General features: G+C 39.7%; 1 protein-coding gene and 1 long non-coding RNA gene across 5 annotated transcripts in view; one reads left to right on the top strand and one right to left on the bottom strand.

Moving 5' to 3' along the window:
* Positions 1–1805, bottom strand: Myf6 (myogenic factor 6). Its single transcript, XM_003475921.3, has 3 exons — positions 1195–1805; positions 843–933; positions 1–652 (listed from the first exon to the last, which is right to left on the bottom strand). The coding sequence occupies exons 1-3, from the start codon at positions 1711–1713 to the stop codon at positions 534–536; spliced, it is 729 nt and encodes a 242-aa protein (XP_003475969.1). The 5' UTR covers positions 1714–1805; the 3' UTR covers positions 1–533.
* A 272-nt stretch (positions 1806–2077) lies between these two features.
* Positions 2078–8634, top strand: part of LOC134477366 (uncharacterized) — a 177542-nt gene continuing 170985 nt past the window's right edge. For 2 of the 4 annotated variants that reach the window (XR_010049394.1, XR_010049391.1), the window contains exon 1: positions 2092–2336. This is a non-coding gene — a long non-coding RNA (uncharacterized LOC134477366). Of the gene's footprint in view, positions 2337–8634 lie in introns of all 4 variants that reach the window. The other 2 variants (XR_010049392.1, XR_010049393.1) reach the window with 2 other exon arrangements.

The raw sequence follows: 8634 nt of genomic DNA, 5'->3' as shown, positions 1-8634 counted from the left end.
TCAAATTAAGGCAACTTTATTCATATAGAAACGTATTTTTAATATTACAATACCAGGATCCTCACACACTTTATATACAATCCATCATTCCACGTTTAAAATATATTTCTTAGGTTTACATTTTTTTTTTAAAAAAATGAAAGTACTAAGATTATTTACAAAAATACATTTAAATACCACTAAGATTCACCGTTCTCGCTTTGCTTAGACAGGAATGACCTTCTTTTGTATATGGCACAAAAGAAACACCGTGACAAAAGTGAATATATAACAAAACCAAACAACCACAAAAAGAAGGGCGCTAGACCTAAGCCACTCGGGATTCCAAAGAACAAAAGCCCGAGCTGAAAGGCCTTTTTCATTGGAATCTGCACAACAGTTTCTTTGCGACTATGTCTCTTTTCCTTCCATAAACGCTGAAATCTGAGTTCCTAAATAGTAATGCAACGTGACCTAGTCTAAACGATTAGGCATCGGGCTCTTCCTGCTGCTGGCGGAAAGGTGCCCAGCGCTCGGCCGCCGGCCGGCCGCGGTTACTTGTCCACCGCCTCCTCCGCGCTCGGGAGTTTGCTCTCCTCCGAGGAAATACTGTCCACGATGGAAGAAAGACATCGAAGGCTGCTCGAGGCCGAGGAATCAATGCTTGCTCCGCCTAAGTACAGAAACAAACACAGAAGATCACAGCCCTTGGGAAGACCAGACCCGTGTGCGCCTGGAAGGCGCTGGGGCAGTGCGCGCCTCCGCCGGGGAGGACGGGCGCTCCGGGCCTGCACCAGCACCGCAGCTCCCTCCCGCCCGCGGTGCTCCCCGCTCCGCCTAGCCCTGCCCCTCTTTTTCCTTACCTTCCTTAGCGGTGATCACCAGCCCCCTGGAATGATCCGAAACGCTTGGCCACTGGGAGCTGCAGGTGCGCAGGAAATCCGCACCCTCGAGCTGGAGGGAAAAACCAAAGCAGAAGATTAGGAAAGAAACAAATTCCGGGGAAGGGGTGCTTCTGGGGTTGTCTCTCCTGCTTCCTTGGGCCCGTATGCATTTCCTGCCTATTGCAGAGACCAGGTCATCGAGGGTCACTGGGGGTTCGCTGCAGAGCAGGAGGGGGAAGAGCAAGGGGAGGGAAGGGCCAGGCGAACAGCTGGAGGGTAGGGCCCCAGGAAGCCCTTTAATCAGCCTTCCATTGGCAGCATCGGGGCTTACAATTTCTTGCTTAGGTCTGTAGCTGAAGGGGTCCACTCCGAGCTCCTGCATTTTCTCCTGCTGGTCCAGCCGGTGCAGCAGGTCCTGCAGCCTTTCAATGTAGCTGATGGCGCTCCGCAGAATCTCCACCTTGGGCAGCCTCTGGTTGGGGTTGGCCACAGTCCTCCGCTTCAGTGCCTCGAAGGCCTCATTGATTTTCTTTAGCCTTCTCCTCTCTCGCAGGGTGGCGGCTTTCCGCCGGTCGGTGGGGGCGGATTTTCTCTTACAGGTCTTGCAAGCCCAGATGAGACATTGGCCGGGACAGTGGGGAGGCTGCAGGCCGGGGGGCGCCAGTACATGTTCTTCTCCACTGCTGTCGCTCCCGGCCTCTGGGGGTATTTGGTCCTGGCAGGGGGACAGGGTACCATCACTCCCTGGATACAAAGGAGAGCCCTCGGCCACTTCTAAGGGCTGCAGAGTAACATTTTCTCCATCTAAGTAGAAGAAATAGGAGCCAGTTTCAAAAAGGTCCATCATCATGTTCTCTTCCTTGGCCTCTGACTTGTTCTGAACTGGATGATGGACTCAAAAACCCAGAGGAACCACCCAGATGGCATTTAATTAGTGCAGTGACAGAAGGCGACCTAGCTTTATATATAGTAGCTCCTGAAACTCAATCCAACTTTTAGCTGTCATGGAGCATCAGTCTCCCAATGTGATTACAGCCACCGCTCTCTAGAACATCTAGTTTGAAAGAAAACCTACAAGTGGCATCTCCCAGAGTGATGTGACTGTCTATGTGAGGAACAGGTTTAGAGAAAATTCACAGAATAGCATTAATTTAAACAAAGCATCGCATGTTTCCATTCGGGACAGATTAGACAGTAAACCTGCTTACAGGACAACTTCAAAACAACTGGGGATTAACACTGTCCCCTTCCCCTCCCCCAGGGCTCATCAGAAGTCTAAGTATAGAGTCATGATGAAAGATTTCAAAGGCAATAGCCATGGCTCCAAAATAGCCTGGTTAATATTTGCAGTATGGTTCAGGGTGGCTCTTTTCTGTCTCCTGCCTGTCAAAAAGTTGCTATTCCTGTGATTAAAACCATTACAGTCCTTCAAGGTTATACATGACTTTCAGGCTTCAGCCTCAATAGAAGCAGGTAAATCTCTTTCCTCTGTTTTACTAAGGCTGTAAGATGAGTTGGGAGCTTGTTGGGTGGCTGGCGGGTGGGCCATCCCATGTTACATCTGAAGTGATTCTGACTTTCTGGATCCTTCTATGGTTACTTTTTTTTTTCCTGGAGAAGGGCAACCAGAATTTGAATTGCTTCCTTTCATGGTAGAGCAACAGGAAATAAGATGCACAGGCTGAAATAGGTGATGGGATGCAACATGTATAGTTACTCCTCTTTAAAACTAATTGTAGTGATAAGACTCACAGCACAGGTACTTGATATCTCAGGATGTACCTGGAGCCACCTCCCAGGTGCTTGTTGGCCCCTGTCCGACACACTGGGGGCTCCCTACATCGCCATTCACATTCTGTTCATTGACTTTGATAGGATTCAGGGGTGAAAGGTAACAACGAAGGCACTAGCAAGAAAATATAATTTTTAATTGCAGCTTGTCTGTGCTCCAAGACACACACACACACACACACACACACACACACACACCACTGTTCTTTGGGAGGCAGTATATTGCCAAGGTAAAATGTAGGGGCTCTATTTTCTACATAGATTTTTTAGAGTCCTGGCTAGGTTGACTTTACTTATGTTTCCCTGAGTACAAGGCCTCGGTTTCTCCAGAACAGTAGTGGCTACCTCATAGAGTTTTGGCAAAAATCCAAACACTATGTTGCATGTGAAGATCATGGCTGCTTGATGAATATGAACTATCATTTATCACATAGAAGTATGTCAGGGCTAAGACAAATTCTTATGCAGAAAATAAAGCACAGTTGTTAGAGAGTTTTTGCCTCCTTCTTTGGAGGTTTTTCCCTCTTTCTTTCTGTGCCTTTATTTGATTTCATTTCCTCCCTAGAACTTTGGAAAGACTTCTGATAAGTGGTCTTTGGGATGACAGTCAACCTTCATTTTGGCTTTATAGTCAGTGTCTGAAACCAAGATGGAAAACATCAGGGCTTATAATTTTACCTCAGGCAGGGACTATAGTCTGTGTTCCCTATGGCTTCATTTTTAAAAATAGTGAAGCCAATGTAAGGAATCAACTGCCAGATAATTTAGGAGCTAGTTAAATTTTAAATTCAAGTCATTTATTCCAAAGTTCATTCTTCAGGGCCTTTACTGAGCCCCAGACTTTGGATATTAAGTTTTGACATTTTTGGTTGTTCGTATGGTTTTGTTATCGTGTAGCTGCTTGTTCCTTATCAAGTCTGAGAACCATTCTTACATTTTTGAAATTGATATGGAACACAGAGAAGGGCAAGAATAAGCCAATATATTTTTTGTGATCTTTCATTCCATTTCTACCAGTGAGCTGGCAGAAAATGGATGGGAGTCTTCAGTGACTCAGTTTATAATCTAACACTGGATGGGCAAAATGAGTTTGTGCTTTAAGTAAGACTTTATCCTTTCTCTCACAGATATGAAAACAATTTGAAAATTTATTTTTGAACCAGTAGAATTATGTAGCATTGTTTTTCAAATTATGAAGATAATGATGACTGAATTTTTTTTTTTTTTTTTTACCTAGCATATCTACTAAAGTTTCGTTGTATCCTGGTTGCTAAGAATAATATAGCAAAATGACAATGCTTCTCCTTATGGAGTTTGAATCTAGGGGGAGGTGTGACATTGACAAAGACATAAAACATGGGAGCAGTAGTACTAGGATTAGAATATGGAAGACCTTCAGTGTAGTTGTTTGGGGTTTTGGGTTCTCAGAAAACCCTAATATCTCAAATCCTTACATTTTCATCCATAAAATTCACATGACAAAAGATGTCCATATTTTCAAAGTTGTTATAAAAATAAAAAAATTTACACGTGAGATTACTTACAGATATGACACATTTAGGGAGAGTAGAGGGTAAAGACGGGCTGGTCAGTGGGCACTAATTTATAGTTACATAGGACTAAGAAGTGGCAATGTTATTACACAGTAGATGACTAGATAACAATTATGTAGTTTCCAAAAACTACAAGAAAGGATTTAAAAAGATTTTACCACAGGGAAATGAAAAATGTTTGAGGAGATAGATATGTTTAGCTTAACTTGTACATTACACAGTACAAACATGTATCAAAACATCACATGGTACCCCATCGATAGGTAACATTTTATGCTTTTTGTGTATCAGCTAAAACTAAATTTAAGGAGTATATTCCATTCAAATTCTTTATTACTGACATTATTAGGTACAGAGAAAAAGGAGGCAAGAAAAATAACTACCAAGGAATTTTGAAGCTTAGGTAATAGAAGTAACATTCAAGGCACTGCCTCTCATAGACTGGCCACTGACTTTTAGAGGTAGCAATAGATATTAAAGAGATTGTACATCATGAACCTGCTGAAGGGTGGGAAAGGTCTCCCCTTTCCATTCATTCTTTTATTCACGTGTCACCACTAGAAAAATGTAGAAAAAGATGATTTACAATAGAAAAGTTTTGGGAAGCTAAGCGTAGCCTCATAGATAGGAGTGGCTTTTCTTTGTTATCTGTCCAATTGTTGTGTATAAAATTAAAAGCCTCCTTTCTCTTTCCCCACATGGTTTGGAACCCAGGCCAGAAACATTAGTACTAGCACTTCCTTTGGTAGTTTTTCCCTTTTCTCATTCTTGTTTAGGGGACTGAGGAGAAGAAGCAGGCGGAGGGAACAAGAAAGTGCCAGCTTGGGGAATAACCATCTTTTATTTGATTAGGTCAATAGGAAAACATGCACTGATTCCAAACAACCAACTAGTGAAGATTTGGAACTCGAACTGTTTACAGAATGTGAGATGCCTGTAATTGCAATTACGTTATTTCTCAGTAGAATTTAGGAGACAGACTTTGACAAGTGGTCAAAACAGATTGACATAAACTGGGCCATTACTAGCTTTAAATATACCAAATATAATTTTTAAACTATAGAAAAAAATAAATAGATAATAAAGGAATAATTATATTGTCATTAATAAATCAAAGGCCTGCAGTTTGAATATCTGTAATAAAATCTGAGAATAGTAAGTGATAGAATTGGAAAAACTACAAGTAGTTTACCATTGTATCATTCTTGTTGCATGCTTAATTATTTTAAAATGAATTTTCTGTTTATCATTTCCCAGAAAGGTTCAATGTGTCCCTCAGCGTGGAAGGAGTAGAAAGAAAAGAATCATGACTTGGCCGAGTTAGCAGGAGAGTTTAGTCTTTTAGAAAGGGAGTGTATGTGGTAAAAAAGAGAATCAAGTTTTGGATCATGACAGAATCTAAGTTCAAGCCATTTTTAATCACGCACTGTAAATTCTTAAACCACACATTGTAAAGAGCAATCCCATGGACAGTATACACATTACAGGCTTGTTGTTAACATAAAATAACAGGGTCCATGATATGGAATATACACTCAAAAATATCAACTCTATTCCCTCTCAATTTTTAAGGAGTCTGAACTAGCCATGGTGAATTTATTGAAAAACAAAAATAAAGTTCCTATATTTTGTAAGAAGAATATTTATGACAAAGTAGAGGTTTGTGTGAGTAGTATTAACATGGGAATAATGCTGGAACTGAGGACTATAATAGTATATCATGTGTTTATTCCCTTATTATATTTTCAGTTTTGTAGGGGCCAGTGACATTGGGTAAATGTCACATAAATGATTTGCTGAATTAGGAAGAAAGTAGGGAAAGACTACAGCCCTCTGGGAGGGTGTAATGGTGAAATATCCCATTCCTCTCCCCTGATGAAATATTTGAAGAAAGAGTTTGCAGACAGAAGTTCTTGAGATACAGGGCTGGTATTCCTGGGGGCAAAGTTAAAGGCTTTCAGAAGACCTGTACATCCAGATGGGTGGCTTCAGGAGGAAGCTCAGGGAAGAAATAGATACAGAGATACAATAAAGGTTTGTCAGAAGTTGAGATCTTTATGGGTTATATCAAGGGGATTTGGCTATAGGGCTACACAGCTGGGCTCATTTAACTGACAAAGTAGAACTGAGGACCAGATAGAAAATGATTATACTGTTTTTCATCTATGAAAACAGAGAGAAGGAAGGATGGTAAAAGATAGGAGAGAAGGGCGAAGAGAGAAAGGATGAACAGAACTCAAACTAGCGTGCAGAGAGAAGGCTGGTCTAGCAAGGGCAGTTGGAGGGTCTAAGGAGTGGGAGGTAAAGACAGCACCTAGTGACTGAAAGGTACAATTCAGAAGGGCTGTGTTGGTGCTTTAAATTTGTGGCTGCTAAGAGTAATATGAATCTGTGCGCTTGTAATTTACCTAATCTGCAGACAGTTTGTGCCCAGAGATTCCCAAACACTGTGGTAAAAATAGTTTTGCCCTTAGACCAACAGAACATTTGAGTCACTTCAAGGGGTGTGGGGGAGGGCACAAACCAACCAGAGGAAAAAGAAAAATATTTAAAGGTGAATCCTGCGTAGTTTCCATATGGTACGAGTGTGGAGTTATGTAGAGAAATGGGGCTGGACCAGAGAGGGATTCAGGGATGGTCTGCTGTGAAGCAGCCAGTTGCACAGGGGCCCAAGGAAGAGAGTCCAGGAAAGGCAAGGAGAGGTCAGAGTCTCACAGTCTAGTCTTTGCTTGAACTTCCCACAAAAGCCTGTGTGCCTTTCATGTAGTAGCCTCCAAATGACTTGTGAAGAGGCTGCTACTCATTTCTTATTTGCTAAGTATGATTTCCAGGCAAGCAGACAACAAATGTTCTTTTATCCAAGGAACACTCGTTCCTTGGTTCAAAAAATGAAGTCCTCTTCATAATCCTGTTTCTCTTTTCTTGCCCCTTCCTTTTAGATTTGTAATGAGGGTAAAATCTGTGAGCCATTGGAATTGTTCCCTTCTTGAGTGACCAAATGGCACAGATTTTCTTAGGACTTAGTTGGCCTGACTTTCAGCATTGAAATAAGTTTTTTCTCCAAAAACTTTATTATGATTATAAATATGGGGTTTGGTGTTAAACAGGGAATCTAAATCCAGTTTTGACACACATTAATCATTTAATCTTGGACAAGTTTTGTAGCTTTCAGAAGTTTCTATTGACTGGTCTGTAATATTAAAATGATATAACTATGAATTTATTTCAAACAAGAAAACATTTCATTGAAACAGTGCCCAGCATATGTTAAACATTCAATATAATTTAGTCTTGTATTATTTAACTTATAATTGAAGAAAAGAGTCACTTACTACCCAAGAAATCAATCTCTACCCTTTTTTCCATATGAATAGGATTTTATGTAATATTGTAATGTTTTGTTTGCATATTTTCATTTTAATATGATGCTATATTTTATATTACCTTTTTCACTTAAAATATTACATAAACATTTTCAATGATGTTACATACAACTAATATTTAACACAACTAACCGTCTGAAATGATTATGTTGCTTAAGTCTTTCTAAAATGAATCAATTGTGATATTTGCATGTTCCAAATTGTAGAAGTGTCTGGTGTTACTATCTTACTAAGCTAAACAGATGTCTCCGGTATAGAATGGTTAGCCAAGTATTTTGTTACTGCCCTCCAACTGGCTAGTTATGACATATTGCCCAAAATGGCTGGTGCACTAATGCCTATGTCAAAGCCTACTGTGACAAATAGTCACCACTGTACAAACACATTATTCCATAAAATTTCTTCACCGTTTTGAAAAAAGTTGTTTAATCATTTATACAAATATACCATATAAGTTATCAGAAACTCAGATATTTGTGTGTGTATATTAGATTTTAGGTTATTAATTGATAGAAAGATATCAAAAGTATAATATATTTAAATTGCATATAATTTGGTATCATTTAAGTATATGCATTACATGCTCAGAATGTCACTGAGCACTTTAAAAATTAAATACATTAAATTTTATCTTTCTTGATTTCATGATTTGGGCTAGGTGTTGGGATATTAAAAAGTCTAGTTGTGTAATTTCACAATATAAATGTAATCATCTATTAAACTATTTCAATTTTTTTGCAGTTTTGTTGTACTTAATTGTAAGTTATCATGAGAGGTAGGCCACTTCATTTACAGCAATATGATGTTCAAAAATTGCTGCATTTCGGCAATATAGGCCTATATTTTATCTTGTAAAATTGTGTCTTACTCAACTCTATAAAAAAGTCACAATATTTTCCTGAAGTGTTAAGTGAAAGATCTTATAGCTTCACGATATTTTACCAAGTATGTTGTGCAATTGTGTCCATTTTAAAGTGGGGACAAGTAATATAAAGAATATTTATTACCTGTTCTCCCAAAATTGCATGATGTGAACTAATTTCT

This window comes from Cavia porcellus, unplaced genomic scaffold, assembly GCF_034190915.1.
Source record: "Cavia porcellus strain 051 isolate PalLab524CR breed Dunkin Hartley unplaced genomic scaffold, mCavPor4.1 scaffold_8, whole genome shotgun sequence".
Taxonomy (NCBI): Eukaryota; Metazoa; Chordata; class Mammalia; order Rodentia; family Caviidae; genus Cavia; species Cavia porcellus.
This window is presented reverse-complemented; position numbering and strand designations above follow the sequence as displayed.

What these genes read in the sequence shown, in the direction of transcription:
- Myf6 (XM_003475921.3), bottom strand. Translation starts at nt 1,713, where the DNA reads ATGATGATGGACCTTTTTGAAACTGGCTCCTATTTCTTCTACTTAGAT. An exon ending in ACAGACCTAAGCAAGAAATT is followed by an intron (nt 934 to 1,194) that starts GTAAGCCCCGAT and finishes TTTTCCCTCCAG; the next exon opens with CTCGAGGGTGCGGATTTCCT. An exon ending in GGTGATCACCGCTAAGGAAG is followed by an intron (nt 653 to 842) that starts GTAAGGAAAAAG and finishes TTCTGTACTTAG; the next exon opens with GCGGAGCAAGCATTGATTCC.